The 27,090-nt window shown below is 45.3% G+C and overlaps 2 protein-coding genes and 1 long non-coding RNA gene across 6 annotated transcripts; 2 read left to right on the top strand and 1 right to left on the bottom strand.

The window, feature by feature from the left end:
• The first annotated feature begins 1,277 nt into the window (after positions 1-1,277).
• On the top strand, positions 1,278-12,603 carry HYKK (hydroxylysine kinase). Of its 4 annotated transcripts, none has more exons than XM_014606066.3 (5): positions 1,278-1,427; positions 3,086-3,437; positions 5,256-5,398; positions 11,064-11,247; positions 12,033-12,603. In XM_014606066.3, exons 2-5 carry the CDS (start codon positions 3,092-3,094, stop codon positions 12,494-12,496), a joined length of 1,137 nt encoding a protein of 378 aa, XP_014461552.1. In that variant the 5' UTR covers positions 1,278-1,427; positions 3,086-3,091; the 3' UTR covers positions 12,497-12,603. The 4 variants fall into 4 exon arrangements, with proteins under 4 accessions (XP_014461552.1, XP_006261405.2, XP_059570746.1 ...); XM_006261343.4 differs by having other exon boundaries at positions 2,821-3,437; XM_059714763.1 differs by lacking the exon at positions 1,278-1,427 and adding an exon at positions 1,434-2,958.
• Positions 9,441-13,315, bottom strand: LOC132243996 (uncharacterized). The gene is made up of 2 exons (XR_009455613.1): positions 13,148-13,315; positions 9,441-9,536 (listed from the first exon to the last, which is right to left on the bottom strand). It is a non-coding gene; the product is annotated as an uncharacterized LOC132243996 (long non-coding RNA).
• On the top strand, positions 13,300-26,888 carry PSMA4 (proteasome 20S subunit alpha 4). Its single transcript, XM_006261345.4, has 9 exons — positions 13,300-13,449; positions 13,836-13,861; positions 15,185-15,227; positions 16,426-16,588; positions 22,199-22,276; positions 23,942-24,030; positions 25,471-25,601; positions 25,844-25,967; positions 26,474-26,888. The coding sequence occupies exons 2-9, from the start codon at positions 13,859-13,861 to the stop codon at positions 26,626-26,628; spliced, it is 786 nt and encodes a 261-aa protein (XP_006261407.1). The 5' UTR covers positions 13,300-13,449; positions 13,836-13,858; the 3' UTR covers positions 26,629-26,888.
• The last annotated feature ends 202 nt before the right edge of the window (positions 26,889-27,090 follow it).

The raw sequence follows: 27,090 nt of genomic DNA, 5'->3' as shown, positions 1-27,090 counted from the left end.
GAATATTAACTATTAAGCAATGCCTTTCCTTATTTTTTTCCTTGTCAGCTGAATATATGCCTATGTGTTCCATTTGTATTGAAAACAAGGTTGCCTTGGCAATTAAACTTCTTGGAATATGAAAGGGACTTCACATAATGAAATAGCTTTTGTAGTTTTCAAGTTGGATTCTGTCACTTTTCTTTGTACATGCTAATGCTGTATTCGGTCTAATGAGGCTGTATTATTTGTAGAGATTCTAATTTACATAATAGAGAAAAGAAAATGTTCCCTGTAATCTTGTTTATCGTACTGCAGCAGCATGGCTAGATTATTTTGCCACCCTTTCGGCTTGTTGCCTGTTACTGTTACTCAGCAAAATATTGAGTGTTCTGCCTGACTGATTTTAGAAACTTGAGCTCAGGATTGCTGTCAAGTGCTATTCATTAATAAAATATATATCCCATGGGGTGAGTGTAGCCGGCAGATGAAAGATTGCTAAGAAAATAGCAAAAATTTGCAACTCCCTTTTACCTAGCCCATTACTGAAGGAGGTGTGCATTTTGTGGCCTTCAGTGTAGATGGGGGCAGTTAGCTGTGTAGTCTGCAGCTGCCAACTCTTTGAATCTATTCCAGGAGGTTTCATCACATAATATAATGACATTCCTGACTTTACTGCAGGAAGGCAAATGCACATTACTTTTACATCTTAAAAACCCACTGGACAACTGTCTAAATCAGATTCAACATTTAATACTTATTTTAATGAATGCCTTATCATTTCTCTCTCAAGGATCGTGCTGGTATCCTGGTTCACGGGCACCGAGGGGCGGGGGAAATCCTGGAAGCGAAGACAGACCGAAGTGCTTGGTCCTGGGTGCAAAGCCACGTCCGAGGCCCAGACACGACGGGGTGACTTGCCAACACCAGCCACGAAACCCTGGGCGGGCTCGGGAGTTGTGCCCAGGCTCCCTCTAGGGCCTGAAGCGCAAGCCCCCTCTTTCTCTCTCAAACAGTAGTTTTTAACCCTTTCCCCGCTTTGCGGCCCCCTGTGCACATGTCGGGGGGGCAGGCGGGCCCCTTGGGTGTAAGTGCGGGGTCCTGCACCGCAGGGCCGGGCGCCCAGGTTGAAAACCGCCGGTTTAACCACAGCCCGCGGCTCAAAGCCGAGCACGAGACGTGAAACTGCCCCGGCCCCGGCCCCGGCCCCGGCCCCGCCGCCCGGAAAGAGCCTCCCCCAGGCGGGGCTCCCACGGCATCTCCTCGCGCGAGGCGGGAGCTTGTCTAGCTGCAGCAGCAGCAGCTGCGGCGGGCTGGGCCGCGGCGCGTCCCTCAGCCGCGGGGCTGAGTGGAAGCCCGCGCTTCTGGGCCGCTGCGGCCCACGGGCGGGACGTCCCGGCAGCGCAGCCTGGCTCCGGAGCGGTTTGTAGAGTCTGTGGCGGTGGCAGGTGCGGGTTTCAGACGTGGTTTCCTGTCTGCTTAGTCGGGATGGCGTGGCGGTCCCAGCGGCAGAGCCGGCCCGTGGTGCAGGCCACGGGACAATCAGCTGAGATGCTTAAAAAAACAACACCCTTGTAATTGGCTTGTCTCAGCTCTTCGTCTGTGCAGTTTTGTCCGGGATCACATTTAACCAATCGTGAAAGAAAAAGCCGACAGGAAAACAACACAAAACGTCTTAGAGACTCTTCTCTCTCTGTTACAAAAACAAAAAAGAGGTCTTTTGGGTGATCTAATTCCCACTGCATTTCTACAGTCCTTCACCCCCCCACAATGGCTTTAGTTTTCTAAACCAGTGGTAGCCTGGGGAAAAGCTGCTTGGCACCAGACTTAGAGCAGAGGTTTCTACTGGTGTCATTACGCCAGTGTAAGCATACAAGGGCAAATTGCCTTGACATAGAAAAACGCCAGTACAGCTGAGCTGGGAAACCTCATCTAAGAAGCAGTCCTATTTCTACTCCAGGACATAGGGTGGCCTCTGCAGCTGAATTTTTTTAAATGAATGTTTTACTTCCTAGTAACTCTCATGAAAGCAGTGTGTCCTAACACAGTGTGTGTTCTTAGCCAAGTGTTATCAACTTCCTCTTAGCTGGTGTGAAAACTGCCTTCCTTCCTGCCAATGGTAAAGGATTTCCTGCAGGAAAACTGAAAGAATCAAGCGGTTTAAAAGATGTAGTCAGCAAGAGTTTAGGCAATAGCAGGGTATAAGGGAGTCTAGAGCCTAGATGTACTGCTTTGAGGAGTCCAAAACTGTGGCAGTTAAAACAATACTGGGCCCTGAATCAAGCCATTTTACGTCAAGTCTAATAGATAGTTACTGAGCCCTGGGAGCATAATTTTGTGATTGTGAGATGGTCCCTTTAGACACGCACTTTTCTATTCTTCCTTTGATCCAGATGGACAGTGCAAAGGTTAGCGCTGCTTCAAGAGTCCAAGGTTTATTATCATGGCTTGTAGTTCATGCAGAGAAGCACAGACTTTCAACAAAAAGGATAACGATAACAAGAGTTAGAAAGGGGTGGGGGGACCTTGGGGGAACTGAACACTTGATTGGAATTTTCAAATATTAAATAATCATTGGACTGTTGAACTACAACAGCTGGCAGAAAGCCTGTAATTATTTTTAATGATAGATATCTGCTGCAGACTTATTTTATCTTTGGATTCGACATAGGAGCATTGTGTCAGCTCTTAATCCTTCTCTTCTGTAGAAAATTATTTGTAAGTTACTTGTGTGCCTGGTATCTTTTTGTGTTGCATGGTGCTATTTTATATATTATGCTTATGAACTTTATTAGCTAACTTCCAATAAGTTGCTTAGTTCTTGTATGTTTTATTTCTTAGTAAAATCCTAAATTTGCTGGGGGAAAAGCAACAAAGGAGATAGTGGGCTTAGAAACAAGGAACTGGGGAAGAAAGGGAGAACGAGAAATCCCAAATGGTTTAAATTTCACTCATCCTAGACAGCTTCTTTTCCAGCTAGTAAGTGTTTGAAGTCTATGAAAAGTCTTTTTGCTATATTTAGATGTTTTGTCATACTAACTGCTACTTGTACAGTATTGAGAGACAGAATACCAATGAGATCTTTCACTCTTCTTTCTCATCTGAGCACACAATGTCTTCTGGAGACAACCAGCAACTTCAGACACTCACTAAACCAGCACTCCATGAAAAGGAGGCCATTGAATTGACTGAAAGGGTATTTGGATTAAAAGTGTCTGAGATCAGAGCACTCCCCAGCTATGATGATCAGAATTTTCATGTGCGTGTTACAAGGAAGGAAGGAACAGCAGATTGTGCTGATGATTATGTCCTCAAAATAATCAACTCTGAAGACAGCCAGAATCCTGAACTCATTGAAGTGCAGACACGGATCATGATGTTTCTGAATGCTGAAGGGTTTCCTTCAGCTGTGCCCCATCTGACTAAAGATGGTAACATCATGTCTCTAGAATCAATAGGTGAGAGACTGCAAGAACTTTTACATATACTACCATCCTACTTCCCATTGTTTTATCATGCTCATGCCACAAGGTACCACTGAGTTACTTAGTGCAAAAACAGTACTAGTCCATGACAAATTGGTTCAGCACAAATGCATTTGCAACAGCATAGGCAACTCTTATGCACTATTGCAAGACTGTTATGGGGAGGAATGAAACGTGTGACATGGCTGCAGATATGTACTTTAAAATGCTGTAGCTTGTGTCGTGGAAACACACACAGAGTACTTTTGGGTCAGGTCAGCAGAAGCTTTTATTCAAAAGAAACTACAGCTGTAGGGGGAGTTCCAAAGTGACATGGATTTCCCAAGCACTTGGAAGGGGTCCTCCCCCCAAGAGCAAAATCAGGAGGCTTATATACTTTTTAACAGTCGCTTACAACTCACGTGATCATATAGTGAAATTAGCATGAAAAGCGGCTATAATATTACTTCATTATTTCTTTGCTGTAATCAGGATGGGAATTATGGGGGAGGTGGGGTTAGTTCACAAACCTCCTTCTTGCACCTGGAAATCTACTTTGTACATACTTTTTTTTCTACCTTCAAGGCCGCGGTGAGCAAAGCAGTTGCAGAAGAGTTACAGAGAACAAACACTTGCCCTTATCTGTTCTACTGTACAGAGCCAGCAATTCTACACAAAGCGGTTATGTCATCTTATAACTAAAATAATCAAAGTTTAAGGCATATATTTTTTCTGATTCCACACTGGATTGTGGCCTGGTTCAGTAATGAAGAATAAATTCCTTAGAACTTGTGCACATATCAGCTCTAATTTCCATTTAATTATTTTGATCATGTTATGCATTTACTTTCTGTAACTATTCTGATAAGTGAAACAGCAACTTAAATATTGCAGAGAAGGAATTTGCTGCATAGGAATTGGGAATTCATAATTGGTAGTGTACAGTACTAGAAATCTGGGCCTGAGAACGATCTTCATCTACTCTGGGAGAAGAATCCTGCCATGTGACCTCTGTGTTCAAGCACAACTCAAATATCAAATAAGCTGTCCCCAAATCAGCTGACGAGAGCAGGAATTAATAAAAAATGTTTAGCAAATAAACTAGGAATTAAATAAAATGTTGATCTTTTCATAGGTAAATAATAAAAAAGAAGCAATATTAATCAGATCAGTAATATTACTTATTATTTGTCCAGCTCTGTCTGTGGTTGGGGACATAGGTTGAAACAGGTCCATTTATAAGGCAAGAGCAAGCTCTTGCTTAACCACTAAGTTGGGGCATGAGTGGCTGGTGTCTCCCGAATCTGGAGGGCACCCAAAGAAGGTGCTGCTGCTGATGGTGGCCCTGTCATTGGGGGCACCAGCCCTGACGACAGCATTGGTGTCAGCCATCAGGGGGGCATGTGCACCCCCTAGCAGTCACCTATGTGTTGGGAGGTGGGAAATACTGCATTTGAATCTGGTCCCCATGCTATAGTTTGCATAGGGCAATTAGGATCTATCACTTTGCTACAGAAAATCATGATTTGAACCTGAGTTTTCTTTGGGCCCATTGACTCTCTGGAAGGAATCACTTACTTGTTGAATGAATGAACCTCTGTGTGTAATGTCAATCACAAATGTATGATCAAGGAGTTTCATTTACAAACCATGTGTGCTGAGCTAGGCCGTTTCCTAATGTGACCCTCTACTGTGATTTGTCAGTTTTAACAGCTGCATCTTATTTCTTCTACAATCTTGAAGCCTTTCTCACTCTTGTACCCCATAATCTTTGCTGGAATGCATTTACAATGTATCTCTTTTGCTTATTAGGTACTGGGTCCCTGACAAAAAAGTACATGGTGAGATTGCTGACCTACCTCCCTGGCACACCTCTGGCAAAGTGCCCTACCAATCCTCAGATTTTGTATGAGATTGGAAAGCTAGCAGCTAGACTGGACAGAGTTCTTTCAGAGGTGAGCCCTTTTGTCCTCAGCAGGCAAATGGCACTGATTCATTCCCACCTAGTGTTTTATTCAGCTCATAAAAATAGCTGAGTCAGTATCTCACTATAATATAAGCATTGCATAAGTCCTATAGCTTTGAAGTGAACCTGAGTACATAACAAAACAGCTGCAAATATGAAATAGGCCTGACATGTGGCAGTGATATTGTACATGTTATAGCATGTAGCTGTGTTCTAGCCAGAGCTTTCCTTATTCTTTTCAGTGGTAAAAAAATAAGATAATTGTTATGTTGTAACAGTACTGCAAATTGATGGACACATTGGACTTCCTATTGGTCACTATGCCACAGACAATGACTAATAAGAATGTCCTTGTGACAAAAAGGTTAGATTAGAATATCCTCCTATTGGCATAGGAAAGATCTGTGCTAAGTGTCTTATGGTTTCGTGGGGAATCATATTTTATGCCACAACTGGCACTAGTCAGACCAGGATACAGATGGAGGAAGCTATATCTGGTTCCAAAACAGCTTCCCTCCTTGTTCATTTGAAATCCACTTGATGCAAGAAACTAATTGTTTTTTGCCGTCAGCCATACTCCTTGAAGCATAGAGTAGTGGGTGTATTAACATAATGGTTCTCAATCTTTTTAGACTCAAGGAATCTCTTGGAAAATGCCAGCTTTTCGCCTTCACTTGTTTTTTGACTATGGAATAATACTAGAGCCGTGATTCTCTTGCACTGAACTTAGAAGTGTGCGGGCCGGGGGCGAGCCGGGCCCGTCTTTGTGTACGCGGGCTGTGGCCAGCAGCCCGGGCATGCGGGGTCGGAGGAGACCGTGCGGCGGCAAGGCACGCACAGGCTAGAATTAGTCACAGAGGCGTAATGGTTGATTTAAAGATTATTTACTTACACCCAAGATGGTCGCGGTGTAGGCTGGACAGTTTCCAGGTGCAGCTCCGCTTAAATCCTCGTTGGAGGACTACGACAAATTCGGTTCTTTGGCCCCGGAGTTGTTAAGGCTCCACGGGTTCGGCAATTTCTTTCCCACGGAGTTGTCAAAGCTCCACGGGCTCTGTTCGGTTCTCAGGCCCCAGAGTTGTTAAGGCTCCGTGGGTTCGAAAATTGAGTATATAGGAAAGGGATACGTCTAGGATTGCACTTGGCGACAGGGAGAGGCCAGAGGCTGTTTAGACCTCTGTTGCCTGCTTAAGAAATGCGTTGGGTCCGTGAGGATCCGCAGCGCTTAGAGATCTTCACACTCTAAGTGATTTCTCTACAAGTGATTTCTCTCCAACTTGGGCGGAAGCCACCCAAGCCCTTTATACGGCTAGCAAGCCAATCGCTAGCCATTACGTGTCCATATATTAGAGTTGGCCAATAATGTGGCATGAACTCTCATACAAATGGCGGGAACTCCTTTGCACCGTGCATCTCTGAGATGCAAAAGAAATGCACCATGCAAAGAAAGCTTCAAATTGGTGGGAAATTCCCCGTTGCACCGGAGTTCTCTCCCGCAGCAGAGAACTCCACCGTGCAAGGAAGCTGCAATTTAGCGGGAACATAATTTAGCGTTGCCGAAGCACACACAAACAAAAACTCACAACTTTGGGTTGTGACAAGAAAGACCGCAACAGGTCAGAACGTGGTGGACACTCTGGGTTCCCATTTGAAATCTGGGTTTATCTTGTGAATTGTGTATAGGTGTTTGCATACTGAACAGTGCTCATATTGCATGGCACCCTTGATAGGATTTCATGAATCTGGAGCTGGAGTTTGGCTACAGTGTACAGTGCTCCTGCCAGTACTTGGAAACCTCTGATGCCTGCTGGCTGGGTTTTGCTCATGAACTCTGGATCAAGCCACTAGCCAGATTTGGGATTAGGAAGAAATTGCTTCTCTGTGATTGCCAAAGTGCATATGGGGTTTTTTTTTGCCTTTTTTGCAGTACAGAGCCTGGTCGTCTTCCTAGGATCATCTGAGCATACATTAACTTAACACATTCCCTGTCATTGTACTGGTAAGGCATTGACAGCACCCTTGTCCTCCTCTACTTGAGGCATTTATTTAATACTCCTGGCTATTGTATGGGGACAGGGTTGGAGTGGATAATCTTATAGATAATGGTTGAAAAAATTATTGTGAACCAGAAGAAAGGACTCAGTGGTTCAGGAGGTCCCTTGCAATCCTGTTTCCGTAAAAAATGCCTAAGTTATGTCCTGGAAGCAGTCCAAGAAAATGAAAGCACAAACTTGGCTTAAATTTACCGTTGCCACTTTCCACATGAGCTGCAAGTTCTGGGTGGTGCCTCCCATAGTTTCCTCTCCCTCTCCCAGCCCTGCATTTGCCTGTTCCTTGTCATCAAACAGCCAACAAAGTTAGTGAACATAAGGTAAATGCTTTAGATGAGCTTTTCTGAGGGTACAGCTCTCTTTAAATACAATCCACTATTTTTAGTCAGGGTGAAGAGTATTTTTTTCTTTTAACTTCTTAAATGCTGAACGGAGCAAAATTGGAGTCTGCTTTTAAGCAAGGTTCCAGTAGGTAAGCTATTTTGAGCTCAGTTTGCTCCTGAATGACTGGTAGAGACTGGGCTTGGCAGCCCCAATTTATGTATACAGTAATGTATGACACAGTTGCTTGTGGAATAACCATTCTGTTACACCACATGAAAAATACCTCTCTAGTTATGCCCCCTTCTCCATTCCTTTCATGTCCTCTCCTTCACTGAAAATAAAGATTGTTTGTTCACTTCTTTCTTTAGGCAAATTCAGTTATAACCAACTCATGAGAACAGTCTTACTTTTTCCCTTTTCAGCAATTGAAATTCCTTTTCAGTTGGGACCTGGATGTTAAATGCAGGTTTTGTGCAACATGGCACATGAAATGATTCAAGATCATCTCAGAGAAAGTGTGCCTATATCTCATTAATGCAGGAGAGGGAGTGTGGGCTTGTGAGGTTCTTTGGGGGATGGAGGAGGGAATCAGCCTTGGATGTGAAGTAGGGGAGTGATTGGGGGGAGGGGGGGAGTGGGAGGGGGTTTGACATACCTCAGTGCGAATGAGGGTTGCAAAGCAGAGTTTGGCTAGGCTGGAGGATTGCTCTCCAGCAGCGTAATAGGTGGAGGACGCAGAGGAGTAAGTGGGGTGCTGAGGAGTTGTACAGTTCTAGAGTGCTGATTGAGATGTTTGCTTGTGTTACCTTGTGAGTTGTCTGTCTGTTATTGTAAACTGCTCTGAGCCTTTCTGGATTGGGCAGGACATAAATCTAAATAATAATAATAATCACCTAATGACAAAAAATTATAGTTGTCAGCAGACTCCCTTTGGTTGTGGGCCTGGGGAGGTGGGTCACAATACAAATCTGGCCATGCAGTAGCATGATGGAGCCTGTGTTTCTTCAGCAATGAACTGTTCAGCTAGTGATCTCATCTGAATTCCCTTGACCTTCTTTGAAGACCTGTAAACTATAACCATTACTAGCAATAAGAACAAAAATGATTCCTACTGTTTTTTTAAAAAAGCCTTTTCATATTGTGTATTTAATAATTTGTATGCTGGTCAACAAAGCTTATTACAGGATTAAGGGCCAGAAATCTTAAATGCGTGTTTCAAACCCAATGCCTCCCTGGCAGCTGTGCTGGGTTTTTCTTTAGATGGGATTAAATCAAAATTTCTACTGTGAATAACCCTGGTATTTATGGGAGTTTGGATCTGAATCCAAACTTGGCAGTTCATAGCCACCCTTCAGCAGTTTAGCAGCAGCTGGCTGGTACAGTTGCAGCTTGAAGATCATTTTCACTTATTATTAACATGAAAAGTAGCAGGTACCCATGCACAGGAAATTGTTTTGGGTAAGGTCTTTGGTGAGAGTCATACCTATATGACTGAACAAATGCAATGGATTGAATAATACTGTCAGGTAGGAAGGATGGTACATTAGGTAGGGACTTGGGAGGGCTGGGTTCAGATATCCTGTGTGACTTTGAAAAAGTTAAATATATGCTCATGGCTCCAGCTCCCTGTCTGTAAAGCAGAGATAATGGTACACATTCTCTTTTTTCCCAGTTTATTTTCTTTATGCAATTGATGCCATTTTGTGAACAGTTGACTTTATTCTTTTCCCAGTTAGTCTGCATATGTCTCACCTGGGAACAAAGGAGAGGAAAAACATTTACAATATATATATTTACAATATACAATTTACATTTACAATGTATATATTTACAAAAAACAATAGGAATGTGTTGTCACAAAATGATAAACAGTGACAGGCAGACTACTGGGAAGGTCTGGTACTTTAATATAAAGTTCAGTTCACATTAAGAGTAGCCTTCTAATGCATACACTGACCTTGTGATACTGTGTGTGGCACTATGTGAAGATTGTAGTATTTTGTCAGCAGGTGGCATTGTTCTACAAGTGGTGTTCTTTTTATTGCATTGGAGGTGCTGTAATCACATTGTAGTTTTGAGGCAGTATCCTGGTCTTTGTATCTGTGATTTTCATGCATATCTAGTGGCTTTTATTAAAACCAAGAGCTCTAGTTTTAAACTGATATTTCATTCTACAGCAAAATCTGGGCCGATGTTCTCTGATATTTTATACATCTGGCAGAATCTGGCCTTAAAGACATCTTAACCAATGCAGAGAGAGAATTCCAATATAAGGGCATAAATACAAATAGATGCTTGTCTGCCCCTCTGCCTTTGCACAGCTTAAAAAAAATATTACTTTTTGGATTAAGAAAATAATTTAGTAGTTTATGGATTACCAATAAATCTGAAATACCTAGACTCCCTAGATCTGCTAGAGTATGGCTGACTTGGCTGTTTCTCCTTTTCCGGTAAATGAGTCACATAATATAATTGTGTGCAGGTCTTCTGGGTGACACCTGCCTCTGTTGGGTGGGCATTCCTGATCTCATGACACTTTTTTTTAGAAAAGTAAAGCTTTGTTCTAGCATTTGCTCTTGCACAGCTGTGTGTTCTCTCCTAATGTACCTGAACATTCTCTCTTTTTTATTTGAGCAACATTTGTTCAGCTAGTTGTGCCAATAAAGTATTATTGGATGGTATAGAAAGTGACACCTTGAGATTCTTTTAAGAGTGCCACGCAGTATTAACAGTTAGGTGTGCAGACACTTGCACATGATTCATAAGATAAACCCAGAGCTATCAGATGGGAATCCATAGTGTCAAGAACACTCTGACCTTTCATGGTCTTTCTGAGTCCTTTGCAATAGAGCGTTTCTGCTATTTCATAGTCCAGAAACAAATGAAAGCTAAGAGTTAGCATTTTCTGAAGGATGCTTTGAGTTTAATGAGGAGTGCTTTGACTCTATACACAGTATAGAATTTGTGAGAGACCATGGGATTTCTGAGGTTGAAAGCAGCCGCATGTGTGTAAGATTTTATCATAGGCACTATTTTAATGAATAATTTAGGATAATCTCCATTACTGAAAGATTTACAGAAGCCTCACCCAAAGGTGGCAGTGGATGATAAGGTCATCTTGCGGGAGGACACTGGTGGCAATGGTCATCAAAGCCATAATGCTGCTCTATAAATGTGATCTAAATCCAGTTAAAGTCCATTAAAGACTTTCTGTTGCCTTTGTATGCAATAACGAAACTATCGTTTATATCCTTTTTTCTATTTTATGATTTCCTGAAGAAATTCCATCATCCATCAGTAAAAAGTCTTCATCGAGGGAAGTTCATTTGGAACTTGGCAAATGTTCCTCTTTTGGATCAGTATATTCATGCCCTGGGCCAGAGCGAATACTGTGAAGTTGTGAGCCAAGTAATTCAACAGTTTAAAGAGAAAATCTTACCCAACCTAAGCAATTTTCGAGCCTGTGAGTAGTTTCTAACACAGTTTTGCTGTAAGACTTCCTGAATGTAAGAAATGATTCCAAGAGAATTTGCGTGCTTATAAAAAGAGCCAAATACAGGGCACTATAGGAAATTGTTTATTGTACTCCTGAACATATACAAGCTGCTCGCAATGCTCGGTGAACAAGACCCAAACCAGGCCTGGGAGGAATGAATTATTTTCATGAGTTAAAAGGGAGTTTAGTTTTAGCCTGTTTGCTGAGATTCCCAGCAAGGGTGCCAATTACTGTGGAGATTTTCATAATATAACAAGAGTTTAGTAGAACTAGATGAAGGCTTCTTACTCATTTCATATTGGCCGCTGACAGTTGTCAAAGAGCAATGTCTCTCAAAATAACCTAAATTAGTGACAATGGTAATCCAGCAGTGAAAGGCTTCATGACCTTGTGCATGAATCTTTGTGTCTGGATAGCAGGTGGCACATTTTAGGTGCTATAAAAGCTAAGTAATAAATCATAAACATCCAAATGCCACTTATCTAATGTGCTTATATATGATAATGAAACAGGTTCTTATAAAGAACCAGGAAAGCATGAGAGTTATAGCAATATTGTCAGGATTCGGTTCTGTTGAGGCAGACCAGAATAGGCATGCAGTTAATCTGGGAGTGTTAACTTCATTCCCTCTTCATATGTACGTGTTTTCAATTTAGTTTTCTCAAGAGAATGGGCAAAGTTTCCACTCTTTGTTTACTACTTTTCTTTTTCTTGTTTGTACATAATACGTTCTCTCTCCTTTTTGCATTCAGGTATCAATCATGGGGACCTTAATGACCATAACATCTTGGTGGACTGCAACCCTGCATCTTCCTCTGAGAGGGCACAGTACAGAGTGACTGGCATTCTGGATTTTAGTGATATGAGCTACGGTTACTATGTATTTGAAGTAGCCATAGCAATCATGTACATGATGATTGAGAGCAAAGATCCTCTCAGCGTTGGAGGACATGTGCTTGCAGGGTTTGAAAGCATCGTGCCATTGACGCCAGAGGAGAGAGGTGCCCTCTTCCTTTTGGTGAGCGGTAGGTTCTCTCAATCGCTGGTAGTAGCGGCTCACACTTTGCAGTTATATCCTGAAAATCAGGAATACTTGATGATCACAGCCCGAGTGGGATGGAAGCACTTAGTCCAACTGTTTGAGGTGGGCCAAGAAGTGGTTGAGAAGATCTGGTTTGAAACTGCAGATGCCTATGCCAGTGCTGCCCAGGCCTAGCTTGCATATTTCCACTGAGGAGATACACAGGGATGTAAGGAAACCTGCAACTTGCAGTGCTGGGACTGGGCTGCAGTTATTAAACGTAGGTTATGACAGAAGCTATACATCCGGGTTTTCCTGAACATGTCTTTTTTTTTGGACCCCTATGCTGCATCCAGGTGGGTTTTTAAATTAAGAGCAAATGTCAGGGTTTTCTGCTCTCCTGGGGTGGCTGTTTGGGGTTGGGAGCAGTGGGCAGTGCCAGTGGCTGCTGGGGATCACATACTCCCAGTGCGGGCTCCAGCAACCAGAGAGAGTGAGAAAGAGGTGTGTGAGAGAGCCGGTGTGCATGCAACACAGGAGCTGCTTGGGCAGCAGGGCTGGGGGGGCAGGGGTCTGCGGGTCAAGAGTGAGGGGTACCAGCAGGGCTGGGAGGGGGATGGGTCACTGTGGGTTGGATGTGCAGGGCACTGGCAGTGCCAGGGGCTGTGGGTCAGGAGAGGGGTACCAGCAAGGGGTGGGGGCAGGGGGCTGCGGTTTGGGAGTGAGGGGCAGGGGCAGGGCACTGGCATGTCACTGCCCCCCCCCAACCCCGTGTCCTCTATTTTGGACCCGGAGCCCCTAGGGGGTTTCCTAATGTGTAATAGCCCCAGGGGGTCCTATGCTCACAGTATGTCTGTAGCCGTCCACCCTGCGCTCTCGAGCCGAGCAGGCCGGGGCGCACAGACGCTCCCAGGCGTTGACCGCGTCGGGGCGGGAAGCTGGGCCGAGGCAGCCGCGGCCGGGGGGGTGCTGTGAGCGCGATTCTACCTGCGGCCCGCGGCCGGGCGGGGCTCAACGTCACATCCAGGTCCCGCCTCTTCGGTTCCGGCCGGGCAGAGCCAGCGCGCATGCGCGGCGGCCATCTTTGGCTGAAGCCGGTGTGGAGTGCTGTCGGCTGACCGGTCCCCCGCAGCCCCTGGAGCCCCGCGGTGAGTGCTGGCGGCGCCCGCGGGGTGGGGGCGGGGCGGGGTGGGGTCCGGGCCCCCGAGGGGGGCGGGTGTCCAGGCTCGGCGGGGGCTGCGGGGCTGCCCCGGGCTTAGCGCGGGGGGTGGGGGATGACTGTGCACTGCCGCCTCGAGGAGCCGGGCTCGACTCGGCGCGGCCCAGGGCCGGCGGGAGCCCCCGGGGCCCGTGCTGCTGCCCTGCTGGGGGCGGGGGCGGGAGGGGGTGGGTGCCTCGCTTTTACGGCGGGATGTCACCCGGTTTGGGGACCCGTGCTGTAGTGCAAGCGTCCTGGTTAAATAAATGCCTCCAGCGTCCTCGGCGTGCCCTGGGTATCTTGTTGTCACCTGACAACTTTCATTTTCATTTGCAGCCTAACGTAAACTTCCCAGCAACATGGTGAGTTAATACCTGACGGCTCAGCTCTTTAGTCCCTTGTTCACTTAATTGGTTAAACTCTTCAACAGCTAAATCAGATAACAGATAATCAGTGGGAAATGGAGGCTCCGCTCTTGCCAGTAGTAACGTTTAAGTTTATCTGGAAAAACGTGCACAGAAATATTGCAGGGTTGGGCTCAAACTTCACAAGAAAGACCAGGAGTAAGGGAAAAGTGTATTGAGGTAAATATGCATTCAATTAGGGGCGAGTAAAATACAGCCTGTGGCTGCCCAGCACTTTCATTTAGCCCACAGCGCCCACCCACAAGTTGTGCACTGCCTAGCCCTTCCGCCTATGAGGATGTGAGTGAGGTGCCCATGTGTATACCTGCCCCCCCCCAAAAAAAACAACATATCCTATTGTGCCTTGCTCCCACCCTCATGGACATTAGGGCTGGGCCCATGGGGCTTCCCTCCCATGCCGTATGAGTGCAGGGGCTGCATGTGCGCGGCAGGGAGTGCCGGGGATAGAGACTGCCCAGTGGAGGCTGCGCCCTGACGGCATGAGTGCCCCCGCCTGCTGCTGCCACACCCTAAAGGAAGCGTGGGGGGGGGTCCCATATCTCCCCACCTTCCCTCGCACTTCACAAATGCCACACACCCACACCCTGCCCCCACAACTGTCCACATATACACAACCCCCCAACGTACCCTATTGCCCCCCACACAGTCACAACCCCCCTACCGCACACGCACATCCCCAACCACCCCCCCACAATATACAAGACTACAAATATGTGCGGTCACCTCTATATACAGTATGCAAACAAATCATAACCAAAATATTTTTTGTAATGAAATTAAAATATGTTATAGTAGGTGTTGGACTTTTAGTGTATGCTTTGGTTTTTTTTCTGGTTCTAAGGTGGCAACCCCCTCCCAAAAGGAGTATGGGGGGTGGGGGAGCAATGGGAGGGACTTCCAGTGACAAGGGTTAGGGGGTGGGACTTCTGGTCCCAAGGTGGCGATCAGGGGGCAGGGCAACTGTCAGGGGCCAGGGCTATCCATGTGGTCCTCAACAGCTCACCAAAGCTCATTAAGCGGCCCTCTGCCTGAAATAGTTGTCCACCCCTGCATTAAATACTTGCTCCTTGACCACCAATGAAAGGTTCTAATGGCAACAAAATTGCCTGCTGTGCTGCTTGCTGTCTCTTGTAAATAAGAGAGTGGGGTCACTGGATGGCTTCTACATGTGATTGAAAAGATGACTAGTATAAAATTTCTTCTTGTGGCAATAGAACAGAAAAAGTAAGTTGTTTTTGCTTTGTTTTTTTCTTTAAACAGTCTCGAAGATATGATTCCAGAACTACTATATTTTCTCCAGAAGGTATTTTTTGTGAATGGGAATGAATCACTGGACCCTTCAGCTTTTTCTGAAAATTAAATAGCAGCTAAACTTGTGAAAAGCTGTCATGTTGGATGTTTACACTTTGTCTGATATGTCAAATATTACTTAAATCTGGTTTTCACATTAGGAATAACACCCAAAACTGTGTGGTCAAAGTGGAGCACTACTTTCAATTTTTTGATTTAAGAACAGAGGCATTAAAGATCCTTTGCTTTATTATGGGGGGGGGGGGGGCTATGGTGAATTTTAGCGTGGCTGTAGCCCCCCTCCCAGCGCTGCCCACCCCGAGCACAGCCCCGGCCCAGTACCCCCATCAGGAACAGGTTGGTGCAGGCCCCAGCCCCAAGCCTGCAGCGGACAGCCTGTCCTCGCCCCATGCTCAAATCTGGGGGACACGTGTCCCTTTGTGGCATTCCCCCAGGGGTGTGCACAAAGGTGGGGAGCCCCCTTTGCCCCCTGGATGAGCTGCCTGCAGCACAATCTCCCACCCCACCCTGCCCTAGCTGGCCAATGCCTGCCCTGGTCCCATTCTCTCCCTCACTGTGGGGGCCTCAAGCTGCCACACTCCTTCCCTCCCCCATGCCTCTTCCCTCCAGTAGACTTACCGGCCAGATGCTGCTCTCTAAGCTACTGGACTACATATCAGCAATTGGATCAGTATTGGCCAATATGGTATCGGCCAAAAAAGTTTTTATTGGTGCACCCCTACTACATAGTGTAGTAATTGCTGCTTTTTAGGGCTTGTTTATTAGAGTGGGAGAGGCCTAATGTAAAATAAACTAGGCATTGAAGCCTGGTAGTAGTTATGGACTGAGTAAAGGCCAAGTGGCTCTCTTAGTGTGAGTTTATCCGTTCTTGACAGTTTAATTGTACCCCTTGTTTTCTAGTCACTGTTTTCTGTTTGGAAGCTCTGCTTCCTTCAGCTCTTCATACCAGCTTATTTTGTCAGATGCTGCTTTTTAAAGCATGTGCTTTCTCTGATTTAGTTAGTCTATAAGGCACTAATCCACCTTACCTTCAGCTACCAGTAGCAGCCATAGGACTTGTTCCTAGGATGGGGTGATCACCATTTAGCTTTTAGTAACCATTGGTTGAGCATGCTTGGTAGTCTAGTTTGATGTTATCAGGATTGGTCAAAGATAAGGGCTGAATATACTAACTGAAACTCTTTTTCTAGGTCGCTTATATCAGGTTGAATATGCTATGGAAGCAATTGGACATGCAGGCACCTGCCTGGGAATTCTGGCAAATAATGGTGTATTGCTTGCTGCAGAGAGGCGCAACATCCACAAACTTCTTGATGAAGTCTTCTTTTCGGAGAAGATATACAAGCTTAATGAGTAAGTTGAGATGCTGATGAATCTTTCTCTGCTTTTATCAGTAATAATGTATTTGATTATCTTTCTCTTTAGCAATCATTATTGAAACTAAATCTTTGAGAGATTTTAAGTTCATCTTTTATGCTCTTAGCCAGTGAGATTATTTTGTTAGCTGTAACTTTAGTAGTTTTGCTTAAAAAGGAAACTTCAGATCAGGATTACAACAGCCCTTGCCTTTAATGTAAGGGTTATTCCACCTAGGAAATAAAATGTAGAAATGTTTCTTTTCACTGAGAGTTGGTATTTGCACATACAAGGTGTTATAGACTATGTCAACCTTAAAGCCAGACACTGTGTTCCTTATTAAATACCATGGAAAAAGCAAATGCTCAGGCAGAATCACTTGAACGGAAAATTGGTGTGCAGAGTAGTGCCCTCTGATTCTTTTGCTTCTCAAATTACCAGATTGCTTTTCAAATATATTTTACTCTTTTGCTGGTTTCACCTTTCATTGTTGGGTACTGTTGCATATATTGTCTTCTATTTCCATTATTTCATTCCTGTTCTGTTTTTAATACTCAACCATTTTACACATTTCTGCAATAACATTGCATCTGAACAAAACAAAAAAGAGTTTTTTTGCCTTTTATGTAGACTGAATCCTGTATGTGTTTAAATGTTTTCCCCATTGATACAAACATAATGTGCCTTGGATTTCTTTGACATAACTATAGTAGAAATTGTGTGTTCACTTGTCAACTTCTACTAATTCCCTAGGACAGGGGTGGGCAATAAATATATTGCCAGCTGATTAGATCTGACCCATGGGTGGGCCCTGACCAGTTTAATTGCTGTGTCTGCTGTGTTTAGCATGAAGTTGAGCCCCACGCACTCCTGCCCGGGGTAGCGTGCTGTACTTCTACCCTTGCCTGCTGGAGGGGCCCTGGCCCTAACCCCAGCCCCGGCTAGTGTGCGCAGCTTCTGGGTGGATCTGCTGCTGCTGCAGCCCTGGTGCACTTCTTTGCTCCCCCTGCCTCGAGCAGCTTCTCCTCCTGTCCCTGCTGCAGCTCTGGGCAGCGTGTAGGGAGATTAAGTGGTGGTGTTGCTGGGACTGGCGGGGAGGGGGAAAGAGATGACTCTTCCTGCAGCTTGCTGCCCTCCAGCCAGCTGTGAAGCTTTTTGCATAGTTAGATGCAAAAGGTATATGCAGGAGAAGGGGAGAGCCTGGTGCATGGCAACACGATGGAGGCAGGTGGGATGGGAGTGGCAGTAGGAGTGAGCTGCAGCTCAGCCATGCGGGCATGGGTTAGAGGCCAAGGGAGCAGTCAGCACCAAACTTGGCTCTTCCCCTCCCCTCTCCTAGGAAGCAGCCAGGCTTCCCTTGTTGCCTGCCAGCTGCAGCTGCTTTCCTGCCCCTTTGCAGTGTGCTAGTGCTCATTTTTTTTTTCTTTTCCCTCGCCCCCCTCCCCAACCTGCAGATGGGTTGGGCTCAGCCAAGTTAAAAAACGAATGGGGAGAAGGCTGGTTGGCTCCTGCCCCAGTGCATAGGGCCACCTGGCCACCTTCCACCCATTCCACCTGCCTGGCATGATCACTGATACCTGCAGGCGGCCGAGTGGGTGGAAGGTGGCCCCTTCAGGAACTCAGCCACACCCTACCATACCCACACACACAGCCAAACCCCCCCCAACTCCCCCCACACCCTACCATACTGCCACACACTCACATCCCAACCACACACCCCAGCACGCACACGCATTCACACACCGCACTCTGCCCCACATACCTGCCACACCCTCCCCATACACCTCTCTACCGCCTACACGCACTATGCTAGAATAAGACTTCATTTTCAGCTATTATGCAGTTGCCTTTGTATATACTATAAAAGCACATAAATCAGGACAAAAAGATTTTTTTAAATAAAATTGAAATATGTTACAGTAGATGTTTGATTTTTAGTAAATGATTTGGGTTTTTACCTATACTTTGTTAAAATGATTTCTTCTGAAATATTTTGTGTATGGCCCTTGATTCAGTTGATTTGGTGCCATTCTCAGGGCGTTTTGATGCTCCTGAAAGCTCCACTGATTAGTTGAGGGTGATGGGGCAGGTTGCTAGAGGGGTCACAACCCCTCGCTACTTGATAAGTTATGCCTGGCAGAACTTCTGGGGCCTCGGGGACAGGCCATGCACCATGAGGGCGGGCCTTGTGGAGGGGCAGCGTTTCTTAGTCAAGGGGTGGACCTTCAGATGTCGGGGACCATGTGATAAGGGTAGGGGAACCAACATGGTGGTAATTGGGGCAAGGTTTGGTGGCAGGTGGATGGGTCTTATATCGTGGACCATGTGACAGGGTGGGACTTCCAGTTCCAAGATCGCAACCCTGTAGAGGGACCCAGCCCGAGCGGCCACACTGGGGTGGAGCCCATATGTCGCGCACTCAACAGGTGTCTCATTCCCCTATTTTCATATCTTGCCCGCCACAACTTGGTGTAACCAAGCAGCCCAGTGTCAGCATACATTGGCTGAGCTCGGAGGTCTTAATCAAGTTCTACAGTCAGTGGCGCCTGGCCTGCATTAGAAAATGAATAAACTAATATAACTTAAATAATGATATTTGTTCCTGCTTCAGGCCTTGCCTTGGCTCAGCTGCATATCTCGTCCACGTTCCTTCAGGCAGTCGGGGCTCTTGAGGGTTTGCCCTTGCTATGAGCCCAATCCAAGTGGGCTGGTCTGTCCTGAGTCAAGTCCTTCGGGTAATCTGGGGCCATGGGCATTACAAACCTCTGTGGAGCTGCTACAGATACCTGCCCTCGAGCAGTTGTGTGGCAGTCAGAGTTCTGTAGGGAGAGCCAGTGTTGCACTGGTCCTTGATCCCAGGTCCTTGGCTCTGGTGGAGGGATGTGATGTGGGCCAGTGCCTACGCCGGTTTTCCTCCTCTTCCAGGGCTACTGTCTTATGTAGGGAGTTCTGGATTGGTCTGGGCTAACCCAGATCCCTGCCTGCCTCCATGTGTCCTGCTGCCATTGCCACCAGATGTTGAGAGCCCCAGAGGGGCTCATCAGCCCCCGACCCTGCAACTTCTGGGCCCTAGCTAACACTGTCTTAGCTGGCCGCCTGCCCTGTTCTCAGGCTGGAGCCCGGGTTCCGACTCTCACCCTGGCCTGGGGGGTTGGCCTGTGGAGGGAACAACGGTGTGGTGGAGCGCACTGTCAGCCCATGGGCTCGCCACTTTTCCGCGGGACCGATCAGGAGTCCACCGCATGTGGAGCATGCTGCCAGTTGTCACCCTGGTGAGTACAGGGCTCGGCCAGGTCCCTGCTACACTCCCTTCTTCCAGAAAGAGTACTTCATGGGGATGGATGTCTTGTGGCAAAAGGTCAGGGATTAGGGGCGGGACTACTGATCTCAGAATGGTGACAATGGGTGGGGCACTCATTAAGGGCCTGGGCCTAGGAGTTTAACAAGTGTATCCTTGTGGCCTTTGACAGCTCATCAAAACTTGTTAAGTGTCCCTCCAGTGGAAATAATTGCCAGCCTTGCTCTAGGAGCTATATCTATTGCTAGTAGTTATCAGAAACTGTTTCTTGCCCTCAACGTGGGGCTCAGTAATTTGAGTTCATCTCAGTTGCCTTGATGCACGTGGAATATAAGAGACTCTTTATCCTGCCTTCCATTTCCTTTGATCTTTGGGGCAGCCAAGGGCTGGTTATGGGGCCATATCCAGTGGGTAGTTTCCTGTGGTCAAAGGCGTAATTAGGGCTGTGTGAAATTTTGGCAGTCATTTCGTTTCAGAGGTGTTTCGGCACCCGAAACATGGAATCCAAATCGAAATGGAAGGCTCCAAAACAGCTCCAAAATGAATTCAGAAGGCTCCAAAACTTTTCAAAAGTGTTTTGGGAAGTTTCAGAGCCAGGCTTGCAGGGAAACAAAAACTAAGAGGAGGGAGGTGGAAACGAACTGTTTTGATATTGACATCTAGCTCCCGGTTCGATTTCCCCCAGCTTTCTGATCATTTCCCCAGCTCTTCCCAGGGGGCACAGGCCCCTGATCTGTGCTGGGGGTTTAATCAGGCTGACACTGCAGGCTGGGGCCAGCGGCAGCTGCTTGGCATAAACTGTGCCGAGTACCAGAAAGACTATGGTGCTGCTGCTGGCCCCAGCCTGCAGCAGCAGCCTGCTGCAACCCGGCAGACAGATCTGGGGGCATAGAACCAGGGGCGGGGCAATCCCTACTGCTCGACCTGGTTCTACAGGGAGCAGAGATCTGTGCTGGGGTCTGCTTGCCGCTGCTGCCTGCCCCATGCAGCCCCACGTCACCGAGACACCGTGGGGTGGGCAGCGGTGATGAGGAGACCCCCGGTGCAGCTCTTTGCTCCTTGCGGAGTTGAGTCGTGCGGCAGAGACCAGGGTTGCTTGCAGCTCTGTGCTGCTTCCCTGCCCCACGACCCAGCGTGACAGGGATCAGAGATCCGCACAGGGGCCTCCCTGCCTGCACAAAGGGCAGTGGCCCTCCCCTGGATGAGCTGCCCACGGTCCCGTCCTGCTCCCTGCTGGGGCCCTGCAGCCCTGCCCAGCTGGGTAGGGCTGCGCAAAGCTTGCAGCCTGTTTGAAACAGTCATAGATTCATAGATGTTAGGGTTGGAAGGGACCTCAATAGATCATCGAGTCTGACACCCTGCATAGGCAGGAAAGAGTGCTGGGTCTAGATGACCCCACCTAGATGCACATCCAACCTCCTCTTGAAGACCCCCAGGGTAGGGGAGAGCACCACCTCCCTTGGGAGCCCGTTCCAGAAGATTCGGCGAAAATGAAACAGGACAGTGATCTGAAACACCAAAATGAATCACTGTCCTCTGAAATGGCTGAATCCGAAACTGAAGTGGAACACAGCCATTTCACGGAGCCCTAGAAATTAGTTGCATCTCCTCATACTACTCCCCTTTTCCCCCTTAAATGCACTGTCTGGCTTATTTTTCTTGTCTCTTCTGCTTTGAGTAGTTGATGTCTTGCAGACATCTCAAATTCAGCACGAGTAAGTTAATTAAGCTAAAACCTCTTCGAACTATCAAGGACATGTGGCACATTCTGCTAAAAATAAATGTACTACTCTCATCTGAAATAGTTATTTCTCTCAAAATGTTATTCCGGTGACAATCAGACAATTTGTTATTTGAACAAGCACCTACATATCAATAAGAAATTTCCATTCATATACAATTTTTAGATATTTTATTAGGCATCCCATTGTTTGAGCTGATTAAAAGGCTCTAGCAGAACACTAATTATGGCCTGCAAAGTAGTAGTGTGCATATCTAATGGCTCCTTTAGAGATCTCTTATTGATATTTAGAATTTAATAATCTTGCATTAATCTACATGTTTGTATAAACCCGTACAGTGTATAAAGTCCATCATCTCAATATTACTGATCTTCCTATACAGTACTTGTAACATACATGCATCAGATAAAGTGCTGTGGCTAGAGCTTGTGAACATTTAAAATCTTTCCAAGTGTGGTTTTGATAAACAATATGCAAATATGTTGCTTCTCCTTGAAGTACTGCATGAAGGTATAACTTGCTTTGGCAAAAATAAGAACTCAATATACTTATATATTTGTATTTCAGGGATATGGCTTGCAGTGTTGCAGGAATAACTTCAGATGCAAATGTTCTAACAAATGAACTGAGACTGATTGCACAAAGGTATGTCTTTGTAGTTTTACTTAAAAACTTCAGAGTAACTCAGACTTCAGTATAAATTACTTAACAAGGGAAGAGCTATTCTTTTTCGCTGTGTGTATTTACTAACGTAAAAAGTATGTTCTTTAACTTCTGCCCACATTTTAGGATATGTTTACCTACTCCATAAATATATATTTTTTCCAGTTTTGGAGGATTTGACAAATCAAACTAAGGAAGCAGAAAACTGTTTGTGCCTTTTTGAATCTTAGAATAGCGGGGTTGGAAGGGACCTTGTGAGGTCATCTAGTCCAACCCTCTTGCTCAAGCTGCAGTTGTCCTTAACTAAACCATCCCAGTCAAGAGCAGGTTAGACAGATGCTTAAAAATATACAAGGGTGGAGATGACATATCCCCTTTGGAATATCTTTACACCTTACAATAGTGGGAGATTAGATAAATACCTAAAGAGCATATGTCTCAGTAAATAAGGAGAATACTGTCATACAAAGTCTTCTAATATAGTTGTGGCTTGTTCTAAAAAAAATACTTTTTTTCCATTTTATGATCCCTTTGTGAAGTATGAAGTCGTTATATATAAAACTAGCCAATTGCCCGTCATGAATGATGGAGTGTTTCAGGGAATGTTTACGTGCCCCCCGCTACCTCCTGCTCACCCTTTGGAGCTGGCCATGTAAACAGTCCTGCTGCTGCCACCTCCTCTTCCAACTTTCGGCATGGCAGCTCCCTGCCTGGCTCTGCCTCCTCTCTGGAGCAACAGGGCTTCCCCCCGCTTTCCATCCTCTCTCCTCTCTGCTCCCCTGCCTTCCTCCCTCCCTGCCAGCTGTTGTTGGGGCCGGGCGGTGGGGCACTGTCACCATGACCCCTGTCCCCACTTCCCTCCCTCCCTTCCTTCCCTGCTGTCCGGCCCCAAGAACAACTGCCACCATGACCCCCACCTTTGTCTCCCCCCCACTCCGTGCCCACCTGGGCTCTGTGCAGCCTTCTCTCCCCACCGCCTCCCCCTCCTTGCTGGCTGTTGCCAGGGCCCCCTTCCCGTTCCCCTTCCTCCCTGCCAGCTGTTTCAGGGGGTGTTGGGGATGGGCAGTGGGGGGTGCTGCCACCGTGACCTTTCCCCCTCATTCTCAGGCTGGGAGGTGGGGAGAAGCCCTGCTGCTCAGGTGTTCACTGCTGCCACAAAGTTGGGCCTTTGCAGCCAATCGCTGCCCGCCCTTTTGGTGGCACATGCGCAATTGGCCAAAAGCATTACAGACAGACCAACTAAGCCCTTTATTATAATAGATGTTAAGCCATATTTGTACATGTACCCCTAACTTCTGCTGTGTATGCGTTGATGACCTGTAAGGATCAGGTTTATTATTCAATAATTAATTTAATCACATTCATTTTAGTAAAGCATACTTTAACATGGTGAGAAGAATGTCTATAAGTAAGAATTTGTGGTAAAAATTCTAAATGTAGAGGCATGCTTAGTTTTAACTATTATTTTTGTAATATTTTAAGACCCCTCATTTCTCCTTAGGTAATTAATTGTCCATCCCCTTGTAATAACCCTTCTTTTACTTGGGTAGCTATCATTGGTCTCAGCAAAACATTTTATTTTTAAGAATAGAGAATTTATCTTTTAATAAAAAACATTATTAACTATATCTTTCTTGTTAACAATAGGTATTTGTTGCAATATCAAGAACCAATTCCTTGTGAGCAGTTGGTAACAGCCTTGTGTGACATTAAGCAAGCTTATACACAGTTTGGAGGTAATGCGTGGAACTTTTTAGAGGCCCCTAAATGTCTTGGGAATAATTTTTATAGGGCCATTTACAATGCTTAAGTCATGTACTTGCCCTATAAACTTCTAAAGCAGCAAATGATACCTGAGAAAATGATTTGCAAGGATTAATTAACTTCTGTATGACAGAAGTAGTACAGTAATAGTAAAGGACAGATCTTAAGGTTGCTAGTATTGATATAGAGAGGTGGTTAGGCATGTTAGTCTGAAGTAAGGAAGGGTGACACCTTAGAGACTAACTAGTATCAACCTACTTCATTAGGTGCTGTGCTTTGAAGCTGTGCTACACTATGAAATCATCTGATGAAATAAGTTGCTGCCTACAAAAGTCCATGCCTCTAAACTCATTATGTTTGTAAGGTGCCATCCTGCCCTACCCTCTAACGTAGATACAAGCATTCAGTCACTGCTCAGAAGTTAGTGGCTGAAATGTAGGACCTTGTAAACAGGGTTCCTTAAACTTTCTGGGCGTTAACCTCACCCATAGCACAAGAGGAAGATTGTTTTAGGTCTGTAGTGATCAACCCATCCAGCCCCATAAGCCAGATGAGTTGCACTGGGCTCATGCATGGGGTCGATCTGCAACCGGATAGTGCCGATGTGTTTAATCAAGCCGCTGACCAACCCTGGGTGTGGTGCCATGTCTTCTGGCCTGTGGGGCTCCTGATGGGCTTAAAAGGGCAGCTCCACACCCTGGGCTGCTGCAGCAAATGAGACAATGCCAGCTGCCACCCTGCCAATGGCAATCAACCGCTGTTGCAACAATAGGTATTTTTGCACTCCTGGCCTTCCCTCAGCTTCCCTCTCCCCCCTGCTCCCTCTAAACATGGTCAGGACTGCTGCCTCAGCACCCACCTCAGTTATGCCACCGCAGCTTTGTACAGGTTCATACATTTAGCAGCTGGGGAGCACTGGCATTGTTAATTTGCCATGGGTCCCAGAGAGTGTTTCCTAATGTGAGAATTGTGGTGTTTTCACCTATGCTAGTAATCACTGTTTTAAATGCCAGAATCCCTAATCCAGTAAATGTCCTAGCATCCAGTATATTTGTAGTGAAGATATATGGCCCGTCAAAGTGCATGTCTTCTGAAACTTCTAAGATAGAAATTTCAGGATGTTTCCTGAAGGTTTGATTTTTAAAATACTGAGCTGGTTTCTGGTCATGGAATTGAATTTCTGGTCGGGTTAAAGTGAAGTAAGTCTCCAGCTTATTTTTTTTCCTTACATCTTGGAAGAAACAAAGGAAGGATTTGCAGTGGAGCTTATCTAACGTAGCAGACCTGCATAGATAGCTGTATGAAATCCTGGCTCACATAAGAGGATTTAATAGTTTTCTTTGATATTTTAATGTCACCCATGACAATTCTTGTTACTAAATTTGGTGTGTTAATACCCTTGTTTTTAACAGGAAAACGTCCTTTTGGTGTTTCATTGCTATACATTGGCTGGGATAAGCATTATGGATTTCAGCTTTATCAGAGTGATCCTAGTGGAAATTATGGAGGGTGGAAAGCCACATGTATTGGGAATAACAGTGCAGTAAGTTATTTTGCTTTATTTTATTAAGGAAGACATAAATGTAAATCAGTGACTTGACCAGTTTATGTATTTAATAGTTAATAGATTTGATGGGCTGTGCCAGTTACACAGATGTTGCTACTACAAAGCAAACATAATTGCTATAAAACATTTCATGTAGTAATACTGTCATTAATATTTTCTGACATCTGACAGGAAAAAAAGCTTTTTTATAGTAGTTGTTTATATACATTGTTTTACAGGCAGCAGTGTCAATGTTAAAGCAAGACTACAAAGAAGGGGAAATGACTTTGAAGTCTGCACTTGCTTTAGCTGTTAAGGTCCTAAACAAAACCATGGATGTTAGTAAACTCTCTGCAGAGAAAGGTAAACAATGTTGCTTTTCCATATCTCTAGTTCAGCTTGAAATAACTTATTTTGCTGAGAAATCCTAAATGCTTTCTGTGAAAAGACTAGCAAACTGGTTGTGGGAAAAAACAATTGTCTTGAGTCACAGATAAGGGGGGTGGATTCTTAGCAAATCAGCTATTAAATTGCTTCATGATTTCAATGGACAGTGGCAGGTTTTGAGGATGCAGCAATGACTTTTAAGCTTATAGACGAGCATTAGAGTATTTTGTCATATGAGAGCAGTCTTACTGACCTTCCCTAGATGTGTTCACTGAAGTTGATAGGATTCTGGCCATAGGCAGAGATGTTCAAAGGAGCTGAATTCAGTACCCTTGGCTGTCAGAGCTTTTTGCTTGGCTCCCTCTGACTCCTTTTGACAGTTCTAACTAGTAATGGTAACTTTGGCTGTTGCTTTTTTCTAAAACTATCTAATGCAGTTATAAAAATGCAGGTGTCAACCATATGCTTTCTCTCTGTTTCAGTTGAAATTGCAACATTGACAAGAGAGAATGGAAAGACAGTTATAAGGGTTCTAAAGCAAAAAGAGGTGGAACAGTTGATAAAACAGCATGAGGAGGAAGAAGCAAAAGCTGAACGTGAAAAGAAGGAAAAGGAGCAAAAAGAAAAAGATAAATAGAATATGTAATTGGTCATTTTGTAGATCACCTGGGACCTGTTTCAGTAACAGATCATTTGTATTTCCAGTGTGTGGATACCTGCAAAAACTGATGCAGTGGAGGAGTTGGGCTTTTTCCTGTTTTTGTTTTGCAGATGCTTACTGTCATACAAATCACCATGTCCATGATTTGCCATTTCTTACATTGAATTATTTCAGTTCTGCAACTTCTCTTTATTTCTTATGCTTATTTTTATTACAATAAAATTTTAAAAGTTTAATGAATATTCTTACTTCATCTGTAGCATCCAAGTACAGTGATTCTTGAGGGAATTAGTTTGGAACATGCAACTCAAAATAATAATTTATGGCTATGTGGTAAAGAATAGAAGTTAAAAAAAAGACAGTTACAATGACTTGTGAAAAGCTTGGAGCACATTTTAGGGAGGTGCTTGTGCTTCTACAGAATTAAGTGCATGTATA

Source organism: Alligator mississippiensis, chromosome 11 (assembly GCF_030867095.1).
Source record: "Alligator mississippiensis isolate rAllMis1 chromosome 11, rAllMis1, whole genome shotgun sequence".
In the NCBI taxonomy this organism is placed as follows: Eukaryota; Metazoa; Chordata; order Crocodylia; family Alligatoridae; genus Alligator; species Alligator mississippiensis.
This window is presented reverse-complemented; position numbering and strand designations above follow the sequence as displayed.

Coding starts and splice junctions, on each gene's coding strand:
- PSMA4 (XM_006261345.4), top strand. Junction 15,228..16,425: donor TACTATATTTTCTCCAGAAG/GTATTTTTTGTG, acceptor CTCTTTTTCTAG/GTCGCTTATATCAGGTTGAA. Junction 25,602..25,843: donor GTATTGGGAATAACAGTGCA/GTAAGTTATTTT, acceptor ATTGTTTTACAG/GCAGCAGTGTCAATGTTAAA.
- HYKK (XM_006261343.4), top strand. CDS start 3,002: ATGTTTTGTCATACTAACTGCTACTTGTACAGTATTGAGAGACAGAAT. Junction 3,438..5,255: donor CATGTCTCTAGAATCAATAG/GTGAGAGACTGC, acceptor TTTGCTTATTAG/GTACTGGGTCCCTGACAAAA. Junction 11,248..12,032: donor CCTAAGCAATTTTCGAGCCT/GTGAGTAGTTTC, acceptor TTTTGCATTCAG/GTATCAATCATGGGGACCTT.